Source organism: Tasmannia lanceolata, unplaced genomic scaffold (genome assembly GCF_043159265.1).
Source record: "Tasmannia lanceolata isolate RefF3 unplaced genomic scaffold, GAP_Taslan_0.1 ptg000025l, whole genome shotgun sequence".
Lineage (NCBI taxonomy): Eukaryota > Viridiplantae > Streptophyta > Magnoliopsida > Canellales > Winteraceae > Tasmannia > Tasmannia lanceolata.
Genome location: NW_027518702.1, coordinates 9979079 through 10001013, shown reverse-complemented (window position 1 = coordinate 10001013; position 21935 = coordinate 9979079). Strand labels below are relative to the sequence as shown.

The 21935-nt window shown below is 37.9% G+C and overlaps 2 protein-coding genes across 4 annotated transcripts; both read right to left on the bottom strand.

Moving 5' to 3' along the window:
* Window positions 1-1612: 1612 nt before the first annotated feature.
* On the bottom strand, window positions 1613-6651 carry LOC143857722 (uncharacterized). The gene is made up of 3 exons (XM_077368178.1): window positions 6361-6651; window positions 5519-5669; window positions 1613-2283 (listed from the first exon to the last, which is right to left on the bottom strand). Exons 2-3 carry the CDS (start codon window positions 5636-5638, stop codon window positions 1813-1815), a joined length of 591 nt encoding a protein of 196 aa, XP_077224293.1. The 5' UTR covers window positions 5639-5669; window positions 6361-6651; the 3' UTR covers window positions 1613-1812.
* Window positions 6652-11736: 5085 nt separating this feature from the next.
* Window positions 11737-20868, bottom strand: LOC143857936 (ABSCISIC ACID-INSENSITIVE 5-like protein 3). Of its 3 annotated transcripts, XR_013238809.1 has the most exons (5): window positions 20562-20866; window positions 18681-19522; window positions 18483-18554; window positions 12287-12485; window positions 11737-11934 (listed from the first exon to the last, which is right to left on the bottom strand). XR_013238809.1 is itself a non-coding variant. In XM_077368487.1 (4 exons), the coding sequence occupies exons 2-4, from the start codon at window positions 19491-19493 to the stop codon at window positions 12399-12401; spliced, it is 972 nt and encodes a 323-aa protein (XP_077224602.1). In that variant the 5' UTR covers window positions 19494-19522; window positions 20562-20866; the 3' UTR covers window positions 11972-12398. The 3 variants fall into 3 exon arrangements, 2 of the variants coding, with proteins under 2 accessions (XP_077224602.1, XP_077224603.1); XM_077368487.1 differs by lacking the exon at window positions 11737-11934 and having other exon boundaries at window positions 11972-12485; XM_077368488.1 differs by lacking the exons at window positions 11737-11934; window positions 12287-12485 and having other exon boundaries at window positions 18483-18581; window positions 20562-20868.
* Window positions 20869-21935: the final 1067 nt, after the last annotated feature.

Genomic DNA, 21935 nt, shown 5'->3' with positions numbered 1-21935 from the left:
TTTCATAAAAAATATTTTATGAAGAAAACGGCTAGTTTTGATTTCTAATAAGAGTTCCCCTACCTTCGGAACATATCTCCAAACACACTCTAAACCTAAGTGGTTTATCCTTGATTGTGCCTCTCTTGACCATCTAAGCAAAAGGATTGGTTATATGCTTACAGCTTACTCGTACATCATCTACATCAACTTTGTAACCTTAGTGAAGAGATTTTGTTTTCTTTCTTTCTACATTTAAAAACTTGTAATTGCGCGAGTGTCCGGAGAAATGTATATGGTGTGATACAACACTAAACTAATCCAAACCTAATCTTTTGGCATGAGTAGTCCTTATAAAGGCTCATGTGTCCATCCATTTACTATTGCAGGGTGAGCTCAAATGAAATTAGAAAATAATAATTATTGAAGTGATCATGTTACTAGATACATTGAGATTTTGGAAGAAACCATGTCTCTGTTCCAAGAACAAGAAACAGCTAATAAAGAAAGTTGACTTTCAAGAAGATGGAGATGGAGAGAGAAGATAAGAAGCACTTCGAAGCAGTTCCTTTTGCAATGTGGGGAATGGATTTGTATTGATTATAATGATTTTAATCGGGCATTCCCCAAGCATCATAAGAAAGTTGACTTTCAAGAAGATGGAAATGGAGAAAGAAGATGAAGAAGCACTTCGAAGCCTTTCCTTTTCAATGTAGGGAATGGATACTAATCTTAATCGGGCATGCCGCAAGGATCATTTTCCTCTCCACATTGATCGATGCTACTTCCGGCCATCAACTGCTGAGTTTTATAGATGCTTCCTCTCCACATTGATCGATCCTACTTCTGGCCATCAACTGTTGAGTTTACTAGATGCTTTCTCCGGACACAACCAGATGCCGACGTTCCTAACATTATCTTGCTACAATGTGATGGTACCAACCACTAGTTAACAAATTGTTTGAAAAACATATAGGCCGAAACATCGAGGTGTATGTGGACGATATGTTGGTGAGGAGACCTTTTCTTTGCTTTGCAAACACCAAATGAAGCTGAATCCGGCTAAATCTCATCCAATTCCTATGCAAGGCCGCAGTTTACAACTCATCCCTCTTCGATTGGACCCATAGATATTCGTGCACGGCATTAGCTGGGCACTCAAAATATAGTGTCTTTACCGTCTAGTCTTAAACAAGAATACTGTTTCTCCATCCTCCACAATTGCAACAACATGCCAATTTTTGGGTGGGATTGGGTGAAAGTTACGTAAGATGTTTGTTTGTGAAAGTAGTTGGGAAAATAGTTATGTAGATAAGTGCCAAAAACAAAACAAAAACACCCATTGACTCAAAAAAAACCCTGGTTTGATAGTTGATACCTTTAATTTCTTACTTTACCTATCATTCTACATTCCATTCCGCTGGACTTTTGCCTTATTTACTTGATCAAATCTAAGCCCATGATCAATACAGAGGGGTGGTCTGTAGCATGCATGCCAGTGAGTGTGACAAACCAATCCTCTCCGCACTCAAATCTTTTAATAAATGGAACTCCTCCCCATATTTATCAGTTTAAGCAAAAAACCAAACACAAATTTGAGGAACATACTATTTCATAGATTCAGGAATCCAAATAAAGCAACAGGAGGGAATTTTCATTTGCACATTTGGCTCATTGCCGCACCTCAAAGTTGAAAGTTCTCTCTAATACATAGGCATATACTAATATCTAAATAAGCAAATCCTAAACAGTCATCAGCATTACACTAAACATGATAACTAAAGCTAGAGCAAGTAGGGCACAAGATCAAAAGAACCTCCAAAATAAATCCTTTCACTTCTTCCTTTTCTTTGGGGGCTGGAGTGCTTCTTCATCCTCATCTTCCTCTTCCTCTTCATTCTCCTGATCATCCTCCTCTTCCTCTACCACTTGTTCCTCATCATCCCCACCCTCATCATCATCGTCGTCATCATCATCATCTTCATCATCATCGTCATCATCGTCATCATCATCGTCGTCATGGTCATCGGCTTCTTCGTCTTCCTCCTCTCCATTTTCTTCCCCTTCTCCGCCGGGCACTTTCTTGCTATCTTTGCTGTTCGGATTGTTTTCATAACCCCCTCCGTCCTCTGAGGAGAGTTCCTCTTCGCCTTCTCCGAAGCCTCCATCTCCGTCTCCGTCTCCGTCATTGTCATCATCTTCATCGTCATCTTCTCCGTCAACCGGCTTGGGTTGCTTTTTATTCTGATCATTTTCTTTGCTTCCAAATTTACCAGTTAATGATAGCCCAAATGGGTCCTGAAACTATTTGACAAAGATTTCCTTTAGTCAGAACATTGTGGTTTGAGGGTTGAAAAATGAGGAAAAGAGCTCTTCAAATTCTAGTTTGAAAGTGAAAAAGTAGAAAACATCTAGTAAGAAATTAAAGATATCAAACCATGGTTAGAATCAAGAACATGCAGCAAAACAAAAATGAGTTTATAAACCAATCTAAGAATAAAAAAACCCATGCTTAATTAGACCATAAATGTATGTGTTTAAATGTGGGAAAATTAATCTATATTAATGTAAATATATAAATGCCGACTACCTCTTCTTCGAGATTTTGTATGATTACTTGGGAGGTATTCACATGTAAATACAGAAACCAAAAAAAATAAAAATCAAAGGGTCCCACTTGTTTGGACGATCTAAAGAGAAATGATATATCCGCCCCCTTCTCTTTCTCAGGCCACCCTCTCGTAGTCTGAAAATACTAGTAAATAGTACACTAGAAGTGGGGTGGCTCTTGGAAGGAAAGGTGACGAGTATATTACTTCCCCAATCAAAATAACAGCATAGATAGGCCATGACCCAAAAATTTTCTCCCAAGGATGATCCAAACCCTTTGATTTGTGGTGCAGTTGCCATTCCCCTAGGAATGCTTCAATTGCACCAAACCTCATTTTGACACAGTGAAGTAAGTCCACACTATAGCATAGCGAGTCCTACCTTTGGATCTCCAATCACACCAATCGTGGAATCCTAGCATCAAATAATGTGTATATTTTTTGTCGTTCATCAGATTGTAAATGTTCAAATCTGAAAATATTATCTGATGTAGTAGAATTCGCTCTCTTATATTTGCATGAAAGGTAATCTTGTTGCAGACAATATAGCTGATCATACTTGCAACACAAGCATAAATTCGGTCCTTTGGGATTGGGCCAACATACCAAAGGATTCTAGAGGAGCTGCTAGATGCGACCAAATGTGTGTTCTTTATATTCGTAATAATTAATGTAGTTTCTTTGGGGAAAGGGGAATTCACAGTTAAATTTTGCTTGGACTATGATGGGTTAGAAGCAAGGTTTTATATTTTCATCTTGTATCTTTTATTCTTATTTGTTAAATTTAAAGTGCTGCCCTAGGTGTCTCGATAAATTCCGGCTTAAAAGAAATGTTCAAACCTAAGATATTACTTGATTCATAAACTCTCATGCTACACCCACCACATTCTAACTCTTCTACCTTGTCAATCACAACTCTTTTGTAGTCTCCAAGTATATGAAAAATTGATTCTATCAATCATTGACTTGCCGAGCTGACTCTGGCCGTGTCTGAGTTCTCATCCTAACTCGGGTTGCAAATTGGGTCAAGTAAGGTTGAGCTTTTGTTAAAAAAATGAAATGGAATCAATCCGAACCCGACCATAGTTACCGGATTCGCCATCCACCCTCCGATCCGGGATCCGGGGTTGCACGATCCCAAACGTGGTTCGCTAGCGACCCGGATCACCAAAAATGACGAACCGCGGCGACCCGCGGGAGAGAAAGAGAGAGATGCATATAGACTAAGAGAGAAATGGAGAGAGAGCTACAAATTTTATATATTTTTGGGTTGAACTGGAGCTAGAGCTTTATTTTTGAAAAAAAACATGCAGCCCATACATGAGGTTTTTTTATTTATTTTTATTAAACGGATGTAGTATGGACTATGGAAGGATATTCATATATTCCAACGGGAGCTTTCTTTTTGAAAAAATATGTACGACATACATGAGATTTTTATATTTTGTGTATTAAATGTATGTGTACAATGGAATGACATTCTTGTAAAAATATATGAAAAAAAAAATAAAAAATATATATATATATATACCCTCATCGTACCGCGTACCGGGCTACCATCGTATCCCGTACCCGTTCCTGTACCACGTACCGGAACGAACTGCGTTCCAGGTAACATTGAACCCGACCCGATTTTAAGGTAAAAGCTCAACCTCAATTCTAAAAACGTCAGACTCATCCTAAGTCGGGTTGCAAATTGGGTCAGGTAAGGTTGAGCTTTTGTTAAAAAAATGAATTGGAATCAACCTGAACCCGACTCGATTTTAATGTAAAAGCTCAACCCCAATTCTAAAAAAGTCAGAACCGAGTTGCACCCCTAGTGGGAGTTTTGAAACACTTGGTCAAGCCACTGGTGGCCCACAAGATGAACAAAAAAACAGCCCCCTCCAACGATCTAGACCACTCATCTGATTGGACAATCCCAGCCGTCAGATAGATTTGATAAGTAAAAATATTTTTTTCTATTAAACAATTACAGATCTCTCAGACAGTTAAGATTGAACAGAAGCACCTCAAACAAACCTCATTCACAAATAACAAATCCTCATATTAAAATATATCTAAAGAATATGGGAAATTATATATTCGCCCCATTTTCTTCCTTGGGACACCCGCTTGTAGTGTAAAAGGGGTCATAAATACACCAGAGGGGGCTGGCCCAAAGAATATATCTAAAGAAAAGCAATTAAAATATAAAGCAGGCCACACCAAAGAGTCGAATATTCGAATATCTTTCCTATTGTTAAATTCCATACTTTTCTCCCCTCGCATTGACTTTCCACCCAAACAAAAGCTTGCCATGGATTTTTTTTTGTTAAAAAGGGAGAAATGATACTTCCACCCCCCTTCCCTCAGCGTTTCCACGCCATTTTGTTTCTCTTTTCGGGGGGAAATGACTTTAATTTCAAGAAAGGACAAACAAAGGAGTGTAAATGCAAACAATTTTTAAGAAAACCAACAGGAAAGAGGGTGGAAATATCCATTTAGACAAACAAAACGGGGTGGAAATATCATTTCCTTGTAAAACAGAGTGATCAAACCAAAAAAAAAATAATCTCAAACTAACCCAAAAACCAAAATCTAATCCATTTTCAGTTCCGGCGCATGTTAGCATCTACCATTAATGAAAGGGGAATGATAAATTCGCCCCCCTTTCTTCCCCGTCAGCCCCTTGCAGTGTAAAAATATAGTCAGAAATACACTAGAGAGGCTGAAACGGTGAAAAGTGGGGCAAATTTATCACTAAACATGCAATTATGCAAATAACATATGCAGAATGACCTTTTCTTACCAAAACCAGACTACGAAAAAAAACACAAAACACGACCCCAAAAAAAAAATTAGTAAGGGAGCTTAATCTTGATTAAATTATACGATCGATTATTACATGATGATTAGATTCTTAATTAATTAAGGTTAGTCAGACTTACTTGCGTTGGAAGGTGAGCTTTGACCAGAGCGGAGATTAGCGAACCAGCTAGGGTTTCCGCGGCGCATGTTAGCAAACCCTGGTTAACCAAAACCTGAACTGGACCCTGGTTAGTTTCCATCTATACGGGCAAGATCTCGTTTCCTGAGAACCTGAAAATAGCAGAAACCAAACAACAGCCGTTAGATCTGTTCCTCTGAGTTAAGTTCGACCGTTAGATCGATCAAATCCGTTATAAGCGCCAAGAAGAAAACTTTTCTCTGTAAAAAAAAAGGTCAAAAGATCAAAAGATCGGGAAAGCCTTTTTAACTAGATCTTTAAGGAAGAAGACAAAAATAGAAGTTATCGTTAAAAATCGGCCGGAAAATAATGGATTTGAACCTGAAAATGGAGAAAGTTAACGCTTTTTTCACGAAAGCTTAAATTTTTCTACAGAAAACTGGAAAAATCTCTCACCGGAAAACTAAAAAACAGAATCAATCCAGAGAAGAAAAAAAACGAAATCTAAGGAAAATCGACAAATTTGCGTGAATTTAAACAGAAAAACCTCCAAAAAAACGAGAAGCCACCGAAAAACCTTAGATTGAAGCGAGAAATGCATGTAAAAAGCCGAAAAAACCCTAATTCTCTGCAGAAACTAGAAAATCTTTCGATAAAAAGCAAAATCGGCGCAGAAAACCCTAATTCTCTTCAGAAACTCGAAAATCGTTGGAGAAACAGCAAAATCGGAAAAGAAAACGATAGTTATCTTCAGAAACTCGAAAATCGTTGGAGAAACAGAAAAATCGGAGAAGAAAAAGATAATTCTCTTCAGAAACTCGAAAATCGGAGGAGAAAACATACCTGGAATGAAGATCTGGACAGTAAACAAGCAGATCTGATGATTTCCGGCACTAAAACCCTAAAAAACCGCCATTAAAAGCTCCTTTCATCCTCAACCGTCCAAAGAGAGAGAGAGAGATAGAGGGGGGGAGAGAGAGAGAAAGGGCTTAGTTGCAGGCTTTACTGAAGAAACTGCCCGTGATTTTACTCTGAGTTACGGGCAGTTCGGGCAGCGTTGTGGAAAGGCTAATATGCCGTGGTTTGGCTGCCCGAAGAAATAGTGGAGAACGACTAGTGGGGATTAAGTTAATCCGGTGTTTTTTAGGGTTAATTAAATATGTTTAACGTAAACAAGAGAATACGATGCTTCTTCTACTTCTAGGGCTTCTCTTCCTCTTAACCATGGATAGTTTTGGCTTCTTTTCGACTTAACCATGGTTAGTTTTTCCCAACCACCAAAGGTTAAAGATGGGTTAACGCATCACCGTATACGATGGAGACGTTTTCTCGGCAATTTCACCGGTGAAATTGACATTACTTTTTATCGGCTAAAATATCTTCGAGTTTTTTACATATCTTTATAGATATATAAAATATCTTCGTGGTATTGGTTGTTAAACGAAGTATTGCTTGTTTTGATATTTCCACCCCCTCTTTATTTTAAGATCGCCAGTTTGGGAGTGGACAGCCTAGAATGATTAGGCGTGGAACTCGTGCTCAACCCGAAATAGCATTTCCTCAAACCCTTGGGGTCAAGGATGGTCAATCCTAACTCAACTCACCTCTAAATTTCTCGAGATTTTATATGGTGTAAGCCCTTATAGTCCCTTATTTTTCAAAAAGTACTGTAAGGACCATCCTATAGGATGATCCAAACTGTCCATGTGATGGGCCATAACGTAAATAGGTTGTGCCGAAAAATTCATTTCTATAGGATGATCCCAGCCTACCAATCTGTAGAGGAATTGCATATTATGGAAACCTCCATAAATCGGGGGGCTAGGATCATCCTATGAAAATGAGTTTTTGGGGCACAACCGCCCATCACATGGACGGTTTGGATCATCGTATAATATACTTCTTGAAAAAATAAGGGATTATAAGGGTTTACACCTTATAAAATCTCAAATTTTTCAACCCTAATTTGACCATCTGATCGGAACCGAAATCAGGTCGAACCCATCGGACCCAAGTTCCTAAGAATGCTACCCAATTAACTTCAGAACCTCTTAGGATGATCTTAGACCCTTGAGTAGGACTGTCAATCGGGCTGACTTTGGGCGGGCCTGAGGTGCTCAAGCTCAGCCCATGTCCATACAATGGGCTACGAGCCGAGTTCAGGCCTGACTAAATTAGAAATTATGTTTGCCCAAACTCCACAACGGGCTTCGAGCCAAGTTCGGGCTTGCCCATCACCTCTTATTTTCTGCACGGGAAAAGACTATAAAGGCTTTACCGAAGCCAAAGCCCAAAGGTGTAGAGAGAACAGAACATATGGTCGTGTTTTTGGAGGTGGAGAGAGGCGCTGGAACTGGTAAGCATTAACCGTGTATTTGTGCCTTGTATGCTTGCCGCTTGGGAATGACTAAACTAGAGAGCCAGTGAGAGGCAGTTGCTTTGGAAAATGAACAACTGTAAATGATTCATTCGGACTCATTTAAAGATCATCTTGAAGGGTGATCCTTGGGCTACCTCTATTCTGCTAATGTTTACTGTAATTTTTAAGGGCATAAAAGATCCTGAAAAATTATATAATAAATATATTATCGGGCCCGGACTTATAACGGGCTAGATGACCCTTGATAATTAGAGTTCAGGCTTCAACTTTTGACCAAGCTTGCTTTGGCATGTTCTTATTTTAATTAAAGCTTGCCCATCCCGATTGACGGTCCTACTCTTGAGCTATATGCATTGTTTAGGGATTGACAAAGAAAAGCTTAGCCATTGATTTTTTATAGTCCATTTATCTTATTGACGGATCCAAAAAATTGCCTTTTGCCATTCAAATTGTAAACATGAATTTTTGAGTAGGTAAAAGAATTAAGTAGATGCGTATCCGATATTTTTCAAAAAATCATTAAAAACTTCACAACGCCCACCAAAAAACAGGGGAAATGACATCAGCCTTACTAAGTTTCGATAGGTGGACAAAGTCATCTTGTCTTTTACCCTTAAAGTCATTTTCTCATTTAATTGTTCCAATATCTCGCATTCGGGCATTTGCCCTGCTCAACCTTTCCCAATTCGGTCGAATAAAATCCACCCACTTCTCCAACAAGCCACCTCTAATCTGCTCCCTTTCTTTTCCTATTTGGATTGTATGAGAAATATTTCTTAACCAAAGTTTTTTCTTCATTTTCCTATGTAATTCTCATGTATAATTCTTCATTTACCTTGTAGCCCAACAAATGGACAGTGTTGTTCATCCTATGGAATGGGCATTACAGTACTTTTCGAGAAACTAATAGACTATAATATGGTTACGAGATTATATATGGTCTAAGCCCTTATAGTCCTGTATTTTTTCAAAAAGTAATATACGGACCACATCATAAGATGATCCAAACCGTCCATGTGATGGAACACAACATAAATAGGTTTTACCCCAAAAAATCATTTTCATAGGATGATCCTACCCCTCCGATCTATACAGGTTTCCATAATATGCAGTTCCTCGAGTTGGGTTGATCCTATAGAAATGATTTTTTGGGCACCACCTATTTAAGTTGTAGCCCATCATATGAGCGGTTTGGATCATCCTATAGTGTGGTCCATACCTACTTTTTGAAAAGTACGGGGCTATAAGGGCTTACACCATAAAAAAACTCGCTAGGTTACACACCATATAGAGGGACTTCACATATTAGAGGGTTGAATCTATTTAAGGACTACACATTAGAGGGTTGATCCTAACACTATATAGATCGGATGGTCAGGATCAACCTATGAAAATGATTTTTGGGGAACAACCTATTTATGTTGTGTCCCATCTTATGGACGGTTTGGATCATCCTATGGTGTGGGCCATACAGTACTTTTAAAAAAATAAAATAATGGATTATGAGACCTTTCATCATATAAAAAAACTCTTTATCCCTCTTAAATATAAAAGTGCAAATCATCTTCAATTTCTCGTGGCCGTACATTTAAAGAGAACATACCATGCCTCAGAGTCCGTACGACTACCTGCCCTAAATATTTTAGGGCAGGGTGTCCCCCGACCTGGTACAAGCACACTACAACTGCCTTATCTCTCTTCCCGGGCAGCGGGCAGCGGGCAGCATTTTGCTTCAGATCGGGAATAAATTCCACTCCGCATCTGTAAAAGTTTTCAGAGTGATTGTAAATTATTCCCCCTGCCACATGTCCTTAGATGCCAAAATAGTGCCCGACTGATGAACGGTTTGGATCATCGAATAAGTGGCCCCTACCTATATTCTTCTTCGTTCCTTCTTTAGTAAGGTTGCTTAGGGTTTCCAAATCTCACGTGTCTTTGTAGCAGTGAAAAAAAAAAAAAACAAAACTTTATACCCGCGCTCCCTCGTTTTGATATTGACACTCTCACCTTTATTTAAAGCTCTCGTATGAATGTGGGGACTATCTCACTCTTCACGCATTGATGAGTGATGACTACTCTTTTTTAGTTTTTACACTACAATGGGGGTGTGCCCAGGGAAGAATAGGGGACGAATATATCATTTCCCTTTATTTTTTTACCACTAACAATTACTGTTCCCTCTATTCTTTTATCCCTTTCTGTACAACCTAAAGTTTTCTCACAATTGATCTTGACCGTCCATATGATGAGATCCTTCGACCCAAAAACCAAAGTGATCTGAACTTTCTCTATTCAATATAGGCCGTTACTTATTGTCAATCGTCTATTTGCAGGCCACATAAACACAGACGGTTGGGATCGCTTTGAGTATGGTCTTTGAAATTATAGCATGGCCATCCATCTATGGTGGGGCCCATCCAAATGTAGCAACCAAGCTGTATATACTAAACATTCGATCTTTGTTCCGTAGTTTCGGGATTTAAAGCTCTATGGGTTTTGATATTGACACATCTATGGTGGGGCCCATCCAAATTATAGCATGGCCATCCATCTATGGGTTTTGATATTGACACTCTCACCTTTATTTAAAGCTCTCATATGAATGTGGGGACTATCTCACTCTTCACGCTCTTGGCATTCATGAGTGATGACTACTCTTTTTACTAGGGGTGTCAATGGATCCAGACGGTCCGATGGATCATCTGAATCCGAACGTTAATGAACGGGATCTAAATATATGAATAGGATCCATGGGCATATTTCGAATCATCTAATCTGGGATCCGAAAAATTTTGGATTGTGCATGGGCACGCCACAGATGCCCATAGGATAGTCACGATCCGAAATGGTTTACAAAAATACCCTCCAAATTTTGTTAATGCTAACCATTCTATGAAGGATATTTTGGTCAAAGCGTCTCTTATCACTTAATGAATCGGATAGGAATGCAATTTCACTCATTTCATACTTTCATGAAGGAAAAGAAATGAGTTTTGTTCTTCATGCATCATCATAGATAAATTTTTAATTTAGTTGAAGAAAATGCATAGAGACACACTAATAGTGGAATGCCATTCTATCTCTTTTAAAAAAAAAATTAATTGTTTACTTAGCTTAGTGGGACATAATAGGACACTCCGATGAGCAGTCCGAATTAAAATGGATCATGATCATGACGTGGAAAGTAGGATCCGAAGAACAATCCAACTCCGACCCGACCAATAAGGAATTTGAATGGATCGTGACTGTGACATAGGCGGATGCGACCCGAAGTGGATCCGTTGACACCCCTACTTTTTACACTACAATGGGGGTGGCCCAGGGAAGAATAGGGGACGAATATATCATTTCCCTTTATTTTTTTACCACTAATAATTACTGTTTTGTTCTTTTAAGATGTCATTTTTATCCCTTTCTGTGCAACCTAAAGTTCTCTCACAATTGATCTTGACCGTCCATATGATGAGATCCTTCGACCCAAAAACCAAAGTGATCTGAACTTTCTCTATTCAATATAGGCCGTTACTTATTGTCAATCGTCTATTTGCAGGCAACATAAACACAGACGGTTGGGATCACTTTGAGTATGGTCTTTGAAATTATATCATGGCCATCTATGGTGGGGCCCATCCAAATGTAGCAACCAAGCCATACTAAACATTCAATCTCTGTTCCGTAGTTTCGGGATTTAGGGACAGTTTAAATTGGAAAAACTTTTCAATGAAAAATGAATTTTCCAACGTTTGTTTAACTCGCTTTTAACGGAAAGCTTTTTCCCAAAAAATAAAAGCTTTTCTCTGATTTCTATGAAAAGTAACTACTAGACCACTAGAATTTTCTTTCCATGTCGATTTTTTTTTCCTGGATCCAAGCAGCCCCTTCAGACTAATATTATAACAGGAGTTACTGATCATTGTTAAAATTGAATTTAACAAATCATAGTTGGGCATTGGATCTAAATCCACTTGGTCATCCTGTGATAGCCCATCAGATCAATGGTCCCGATCACTCAAGAAGAGATCATCTTGCTCGTCGACCTGTATTAAGTACAATAATAACCTAAGAAAAAAAAAATATTCAAAAAGGACAAAAATAAAATAAAAAATAGAACCCATGTGAGCCAACACAAGCTCTACAATAGCTGTTTAATATGACAATTTATCAAAGTTGAGGAAGCTAACATCAATGAATTTAAATCAAAGTAAAATTGATACTTGTTGAATGACAATGAATGAACTGAATGCTTAAAAAATTTCCTACAGGCAATGCTGAAGAGAATGATCAGAAATCATAAATGAGAGTAATGGCAGAATGCATGAACTCACACCATTCTGCAACCAAGAATTAAAAAAAAAATGTTGGTTGGGAATTTGTAGTAGTGGTACTCACTCCAATAATTATCACCAAAATCCTGTGGAAGAAACACTTCAGAAAGGTAGAAAATCCTATCACCATAACCGGATGTGCGCGAATCTACAAAAATCGAGTATAAGGAGATGCTTCAAACGGGCGCAGAGCTGGTTCGACGGAGTACGTATTTTGGCTTTTGATCTTGATTCAAGCTCATTATTCTAAGCCTGTCCAGTTCCTGTGAACAACAGAGGTTGTTACAACCATGGTTTAAAATTTCGGTTTCAGTACGGGTTTCGGACCCTGAAATTTCGAAATTTCGGTCGAAATCCGGTACCACAAACAAAATGGTATTTTATTCAATATTAAATTTCGGTCTTGGGATTTTTTTTTTGGTTACTTTCTTGTTTATATTGGGGAAAAACTTAAACAATAGAATAGTTAAAATATATAATTTAAGAAAAATAAAAATATCACGATATTATCACGACATTTTTCATGGTAAATGATTAAAAAAAAAAAATCGTGAAACTTTAAGTTCTCGGGATTATTTCCGGGTTTTGTTGTTTTATCAAAATGTTGCGATAAAATGAAAAAGTTGGAGATACGTGTGACAATGATGTGAGTCCCACGTACGAGTTCTAGCTTCCTTACAACAAATCTCAAAGCAGGAATTAGCAAAGAAAATGAGAAGGATAGACACTAGCTGTTGCTCTCTCATACACACACATGCACAAAACTTATGACTGGAGATTGTACGTACTTATTTTTTACTTGAGTGATATTTTGAAAATCTAACTAATGGCTTCTTTATGTTGCTTCACATTTTGAGTCCTGTTTTTCTTTTCCATGAGAACAAATTATTAGTAAGAACTCTAACAACTTGATTGTCTCCATGAACTACTCCACTGTGTTTTGAAAATGCTTGGACTCAAAACCTTATCAATGCAAAAACCATAATGAAACATGACAGATTTGGGTAGAGCATAAAAACAGGGAAAACAAGAAAAAAAATTCTGAATTTGAATGGAGGGAAAGGAAAGTGATTGATTGTCCTCATAACCTCAGATACTAGATGTTGCTATTAAAGCTGCTGGCAGTATGAAGATCTACAATGTGCCAGCATTAGAACTTTAAATTTTGCAAACAAATTTAAATACATTAAACATTCAGGAAAGCAAAAAAAATCATTTATATACATTGTATACCGGCCATATAAGATGAGTGTAATGGCAAACTTGCCAAAGAATGATTAGCTCGTTAATGGTGAATTGGCAAAATGGACCTTTCGAAGATACAAGAAGATTGCTTTGGGGTACATTTCCGTATGCTATTGTCTGGAACATCTGGAAGGAACACAATAAGCACATTTTCGAAGGCAAAACCAGGTCTTCATGTAGGCTAGCGTCGGACATCAAGGTGGAAATTATAACTTGGGCCAAAGTGAAAAAGAAAATCCCTTATGGAGCAGGAGACCTTATAAGAAATTGGTGGTCCATAATTTGGGACAGAACAATTCGGACCAAGCCACAGCCGAAATGGAAGGCTCCGCCAGCAGGATGGCTTAAGCTTAATTTTGATGGAAGCTCGATAGGCAACCCTGGGATGGCAGGTATAGGAGGGCTGATGAGGGAAGATAAAGCAACTATAATCATGACGTTCTCAAGACCGGTGGGGATATGTGATGCGAATGAAGCTGAAGTGAGAGCTCTGCTTTTCGGTCTACAGTGGGCACATGAGAATAATCAGCGGCCCCTAATAGTGGAGGGTGACTCGACCAATGCAATTGCATGGGCTTCTAGGCATTCGAATGGCCCATGGAAACTACAAGATCTATTGGCAGAAATCCTAGACTTAATCTGAATTTTGAACCCCAAGATTGAGCACCGGAGGTGAACAACTAATGAGGCGGCGGACATCTTGGCAAAGGCTGGAGTCCTCGGAGATGGGATGATGATTGTATCCTCTCTGTAACTCTTACATGTTTTGAGTTACTCATGGATCTTTGATCTAGTCTATGTAATTGGAAGAGACAGCTTGTCCCGTCCTTATCTTGCAGATTAATAAATTGTCAATTTTCAAAAAAAAGAAAAGAAAAAAAGATTAGTGTAGCGGAGATGCAAATGCTTAGATAGATGTGCGGCCCCACAAGGTTAGATAGAATTAAAAATGAAAACATTCATAAAAGGTGGGGGTGCCACCAATTCAGGAAAAGATAAGAGAGCACCGCTTAAGATGGTTTGGACATATCCAATGTAGGCCTTTGGATGCTCCAGTGAGAAGAAGTGACTCGTGCCAAGTTGATGGAGTAAAAAGAGGAAGGGGCACACCGAAACAGCTTGGGTAGAAACAGTGAGAAAAGACTTGATGGCTAGGAACATAACAGAGAACATGACCTTGAAGAGGAGAGAATGGACAAAAATGATCGATGTAGATGAACCCAACTAGTGTCAGGATTATACTAAGTCAATTTGAGCCGGTTGGATTCTTTCACCTTCTTCATGAAAATTTTCTAAAGGATTCATTAGCCGACCCCATCTAGTTTGGGACAAAGGCTTAGTTAAGTTGTGTATACCGGTCACATAACAGAACCAGAGAGAACACCAAACATGGTGCTTGTATCACCTCCAAAACACACGGATCTACAAAGACAGGAATGGATTTTAAGCAAGCGTACTAGGTGTAGGTCCCTAAGCAATCCCACTAACAACTCCAGATTTTATTTGGTTTAATCCAGTGATTCAAAACGCAGAGTGGATCAAAGTGGAGAGTCTCTTTTCAAACAACCAGATTAATGTTTTTACAGATGGAACTCTAGGAACTCCACTCATATTATCATTTCAGGAAAACTGTGGTTTCTAAACAATAACTTGATGACAACCACTTCAGTCACAATTTCACAACATTTAATGAGAAACCCATGAATGGTATCACATGAATAGAGACGTGAATAGTAAACCTAATTGAGAACACTATAACATTCTAAAAGATAAGTATGCCCCTACTAGATAAAAGGCATAGCACTAATGATGGACCCTATCACCAAGTTAAGCCTCTTTCCTGACTTGTGAAAGATGGACAGTCTACCCTGCTTGAAAAGAACATGACTCCATCAAGCATAGGGAATGGTATTTGGTCATAGAAATCATAATTAACATGATGGAACTCTTCGATAGTGATCAAAGTATGAGTATAGAATGATTGTCCTTTCCATCAAACAAGTATTTCTGATGGCCACATCTTCTAGTAGATATAATCTGACCACCGTGCACATCTTCGATGTATTCCTTAGGCTACAGTATCAGCGGTAGACAACATTTGGCTCATCCCTCTACAACATCAATGGATTCATCCTTTTAGTTCTCGATTGTACAGTAGAGATTCAGAAATTGTCCTTCCAATTCCACATACAATAATATCACCAAGTACTTTGGGCATGCTTTATTCGAGAAATAAGTTATGTCTGGAACTCACTCCTTTATCAATAGTATCATAGCAGATCACAACTCCGCATTTTCTTGTGTTATGGCTTCCTTCATATCGGCCCTCATTTGTTTCTCCAATTATAATTGTGAGGTGAGTTCTTCCTCTTGCTTTTCCTACTTAATTTTGGGAGAGCAATAATTTACTTTGCCATCATCTTTAAGGTTTTGTAGTTCTCTTCTAGCAACTTTTTCTCTCAAGACACATTGATTAGTGACTCTGCTGTGATTCATTCGTCTTAGCAACCGTTAGATATTTTTTTTCCTATTGGACTATTGGACATGTGTTATTTTTTATTATTATTTTATTTGGATTAAAAGCATATTTATTTTGCCCAGGTGTGGGGATGTCCACATCACCTATGACCGCACCATACTCTTTTCACTATGGCTCACCTTCCTCATCTTTTGCCAAGTCCTACGGCCTACCATCACTTAAGCCTTCACTCACACAACATCCATTACAAATACGGACTAACTATTTTTAGTAAGTAAGAACTTACTATTTTTAGTAAGTGTAGACTTGTGAGAGCGGACTTACTATTTTTAGTAATTCTGCAAAAGAAACCTAAGTTGTTAAAATCGTACGATTTACAGTTTGAATCGTACGATTCAAATCGAATCTATGGTTGAACAATTCAAATCGGAAGGAAGAATTGTTTTCCGTAAAAATTATACTATTCAAATGATTTTTACGATTCTTGGTGCGGTTTTTACAATTTTTTTTAGTTGAGTTGGTGCGATTTTTACAATTTTTTTTTTCACTTATTTTTCTGTGGTGGGTCCTTTACGATTAGAAATAAATCGTATATAAACCCCCCAATCCAACTAATAACCTAAAAACAAGTAAAGACTCCCCCAATTTCGACAAAACCAGAGTTCTCCATGCTAGACCCCGTCAAAGTTTAGCTTCAAAAAACCATGTGCAATAGGCTCCCAGTCTTGGACAATCTTGGTTTCTTGGCCCGAACCACCACAAATCTCCTTCCAACCATGCCATTAATCATAGGTGGATACAAATCTAAAGCAAGGAAGGGTTTCCCCCTATGATTAAGTTCCAACCAGAACTTAATTATTTTTGTGCATGCAAGTTACAAGCTTATAATTATATTTTTGGCTTAGTGCTTTATCTATGTGCTATTGGGTTTTTTTTTTACATGCTTCATTTTTTACGTATAATTATATTTTTTCAACTAAATTTCTATTCTTGTCAAAAACTCTTACGAGTCACGAGTCATAAAATTAAGGAGTTGAGTCATGAGTCGAGTCACGGGTTGACAATTATGAGTGTACCTCAAATGGCTAGAAAGCAGCCACTTAGAAGGGGTAAAAATAGAAGAAAAAACTACACAAAAATCACAAAATTGGAAATAAGATGGAATTTTGGCATAGTTTTGGGTGGAATGGCATGTTCCGTCGGAATAACAGGAAACAGGAACTGACCGAAGCAAAGCAGATTTTCCCCAGAATGACTCGAACAGATCACAATGCAAAAATATAACATACAGACACAACACAAAATCCAAAATACAGCAATGAAATTAGAAAGTAGTTACTTTTGAAGCCTCAACAGCCTAATGCCAATTCTGCATGTTACTAACAAGATCTTGACACTAGAAAAATAAAAGGACTGAGCTTTGAATTTCAGTTTTCTGGAATAAATTTGACAAATTTATGTTTCAAAACTCTAGGAATGATATTGTTCGGATGTTGACAGTAGCAAATTGTAAAAGCTTGCAGGGTCAACTAAGAACTCGCATGAGTTGGGTTGATTTTGGTCCTAACCAAGTCAATGAAAAGGAAAAATGTGTTTGGTCAAGCCAAGATAATGATAAAATCACTAGTCAATGAAAACACATTAAATGTGGCAAGTCAATTTTTTCCTGGATTTAAACCATTCATAGGTAGAATTAAATAAACTGGGATAGGGTTTTTCTGTAAGATAAAGGCAAAGAAAATTCAAGAGGTAGTAAAAGAAAGAGAAATGAGAAAAAAAATTAAAACCAGAACAAAATCTTCATACAACTCAACTCAACAAAGCCTTTGTCCCAAACAGAACAAAATCTTCATATCTCAGAAAATTGTCTTTTTTTTTTCCTTTTTTCTTGAACTTTTCCAAGGCAAACATAAAAGGATGCAACACTGGAACATCCCCTAACATGCTAAAAGTGCCAGTAACTTGAGATTGGAGTCCGCAAGTTTCAAAGGTTAGCCCATTTTCATCTACATGTGCCATACTAACAATACATTGACAATAAATTAAACATGAATATCTTTTGATTAACACAATCCAAGAAAATAGAGTCATCAAAGTTCTCAACGGATAACTGCATGACCTACTAGAAGGTTATACAAAAAACTCATGTGTCACAAAAATATGCTTGTAATGCTGATTTGCATCTGATCCAGTGGAGCTTGGTTTTAGCACATGCACGGGAACAATCGTTCATTTGCCCAACTAAAGCTTTTCTATTAATAACTCTGAACTAGTAGGATGCAAATATCTACCTCAATGACCAGAAGTAATGTAAGCCATCAACCATCATCCTCATTACCATTATCTCTTAAGATTTTAAGCATGAGGCATTGTGAAGGTAAATAAAGTTCAAGCATGCATTAAGTGAAAGCGTGAATCATTTTGCCTAAGATGCCAGTTACAGTTCACATGTGAAGCAAATCAGTAGCATGCAATGTGTGAATAAAGAAACAGACCTTAAATCACAAAAAATCAATTGATATTTATATTGCCATACCTTCTCCTGTTTAAGCAAATGATTTTCCTTCCTCAAATGTGATACTTCATTCTCCAATTGATTTGTATAAGCCTAACAAGACACCCAAAAGAGAAATTTCTGTCATAAAAAAGAACAATGCAAAACAAACTGAGTTTGAATATTGAATTTTGTCTAATTTGTTAAAAAAAATAATGAGAAAAATACAACAAAGCCCACCTGTTTCCTTCCCCTTGACCGAGCCGCCGACTCTCTGTTCTTGATCATTCTTTTCTGCCTCCTCTCTATACTTTTCTCCATCACTTCACCCGAAAATCGTTGTTTCTTCTCAGCTATGGCCAGTGATTCCGATGAGGTGCCTCCCATCATTGGCACCGGCACTCTCAGTGCCAGTTGGTTCTCATTGAACCCAACATCCATGACTTGGTTTCCAAACACTTGCGGAGCAACTGACAAACTCGAACGCAACACTGTCATAGGCTGAGGATGAACAGCTGCCATCTGGTACTGCAACCAATCTGCATGCTGAGTTGTTGAGACCATCGGGTCCATTGCCATCAATGGCTGTGAATTGACAAGAATATCCTGATTACCCATGTTAATGGCACCCGCACGATGCAGGAAATCCTCTAGAGTCATTTCTCCGAGCGTCGGCTCCCTCAGCATCGAGCCATTGTCACCAGCATTTCCCTGATCGTGCTGCATAATATCTCTTAACACCTCATCGACAGTCTTCTGACTGAGTGTTCGACTCAAATTGATATTTCCAGGAAGGCAAGAAGCAGATGATGAAGGATGTGAACTCACACTTCCATCACCAATATGTGGGTTATGAAAAACCAGGCTTTCTTCGGCAGCAACCACGTTCTTCACCAATTCATGTAAATTCATACTATTCAATGGCTTCCCTAAATCCCCAAGCTGGTTTTGGACCTCTTCGAGTGTGAGATTGTACAATGAGCCTTGCCTTGCCAGAGGGGGGAAATGAGGCGCCTGACCTCTGTTTGGAGAAACCATGATTTTCAACCCCATTCAACAAACCTAGTCAACCCTAAAATTCTCTGTAAAGCCAAGAAATCACGAAAAAGAATCAAATTAATTTCAATGCAAATCAATTATCGTCGGTAACAAAACTAAAACCCTAAGAAATCTCACCAACTATAAACAACCAAATTGAAAGAACAGAAGCTCAAAAATAAGTAACTAAGATCCTAAAAGTTCAATATAATTCAACTCAAAGAACCAAATTAATTTCAACAGAACTCAATTCAATACAATCAACATACCCCATCCGGCAACAAAACCAAAACCTTAAAAAAACTTCACCAAATAGAAAAAAACCAAAGTGCAATAACGAAACCCTAGAAATCAGTAACTATGATCCTAGAAATTCAATCTAATCAACTCAATGAAAAATATCTCACTGATTAAAACAGTATATCGAAACCCTAGAAATCAAGAACAATGCGGAGAACAAGACCCCTAGAAATCCAATCTTATTCTACTCAAAGAAATCCAACCGTGACTAAACTTTCCATTAGGAAAAGAAGCCGAAAACATAGGAAAAAAATTGTTGATTAAAACAACAGCAGCGAAAGAACTAAACCCTAGAAATTCAATCTAATTCTAATCAACAAAGAAATCCAACAATGACTAAACTTCCATTAGAAAACAAAGCCGAAAACCTGGAAAGAAAAAAAAAAAAAATTTTGCAGATTAAAACAACAGCAGCAAAAGAATGAAACCCCAGGTTGTGTTAGAATCTACTCGTACATGCCCTAGAAATTCAATCTAATTCTACTAAATCCAACAATGACTAAACTTTCCTTCGGAAACGGCCGAAAACTAAGAAAATTTTTTTTTTAAAAAAAAAAAAACCCCTCAGCAGCTAAATGACGAAACCCTAGAAATGAAGAACAAAAACGCACCACAGTACCACTCACAAACAGTAAGAAATGAAGAGCGATTCAATTGATAAGAAAGCAAAAGGAAAGAGAAAACCTAGAAATGAATTACAATGTGGAGAACAAAACCCTAAAAAGTAAGAAACAAAAAAGAAATATTCAAGAGATGAAAGAAGAGAAGAGTGATGAAACTAACCGAGGGCGATGTAGAAACCCATTCGAACTCGGTGGAAATGAAAGAAAGAAAGAAAGAAAGAGAGGAATTCAGTTAGAGAGATGAGAACAGGAGATTTTTTTTTTAATCTTTTTGAGAGAGTGAAAAAATCTATTCGGTTTCGTTCTGATCTGAGAGTTTCCGATTTTAAAGGGATTTCTTAGCTTCCATGAAATGAGGAGTTCATAGACAGATTTTACTGCGTATTTATAGCTTTTATTGAGAGCTTCAGTTCAAGAGGGGTTTTTGGTATGCTACCAACTGATAACCGTTGGAGAGAGGCAGCATGTATGATATCTGCACTCAGTTTTTATATGGTGCAACTGTAAGCCCTCTTATGTAGTCCCCTATTAGTCCCTCTGATCCTCAGAGGGTAAGGATCAATCTGTTTAGGCTGTGGCCCATCTAATGGACGGTTTGGATCATCTTATGGTGCGGGCCATACCGTACTTTTTTAATAGAGTGTGGAGTGTGATCATCAAAATACGGTAGTGGTAATATCATTTCCCTATAATAAAAAAAGAAAAGAAAAAAAAGAAAAGGGAAATGATATATCCGTGCCTTTTGATCACCTTTTGATCACCAGGAACACCCCCTGTCAGTGTATCAACGACTAAAGAGGGGCTTTTGTACTTATGTCAGAAGAATTCAATGCCCCTGATTGCCACAAACACTGATATGGGGTGTTCCTGGTGATCAAAAAAAGGGAAATGATATCTGCACTCAGAGTTTTTATATGGTGTAAGCTCTTACAGTCTCGTATTTTTTGAAAAAGTACTGTACATACCGCACTATAGGGTGATCCAAACCGTCCAGGTGATGGGCTACAATGTAAATAGGTTGTGCCCAAAAATATCATTTCTATAGGATGATCCCAACCCTCAGTCTATAGATGAACTGCATATCATGGAAACCTATATAGATTGGAGGGCTAGGATCATCCTATGGGAATGATTTTTGGGGCACAATCTATTTACGTTGTGTTCAATCATATGGGAGGTTTGGATCATCCTATGATGCGGTCCATACATTACTTTTTGAAAAAATATGGGACTATAAGTGCTTACACCATATAAAATCTCATAATGGCAGTGGCACCACCCAATTTGTTTTCACTTTTTTAGGTTACTGATTTTGGCACTATCATGTTTTAATAATTTCATTATCTCGGATTGTTTTTTCTGTTTCAATTGGCTTATGAGAGCTTTTTGGGAATTGTAATCAGGGCTGCACAAAAAACTAGCCAAACCGATAAACGGAACCAAACCTGGCCTTTCGGTTTGGTTTTTCTAGGTATTGGTTCGATCACGGTTAAGACTTTCACCGTCGGTTGACTATTTTTGAGTTTTAATATGA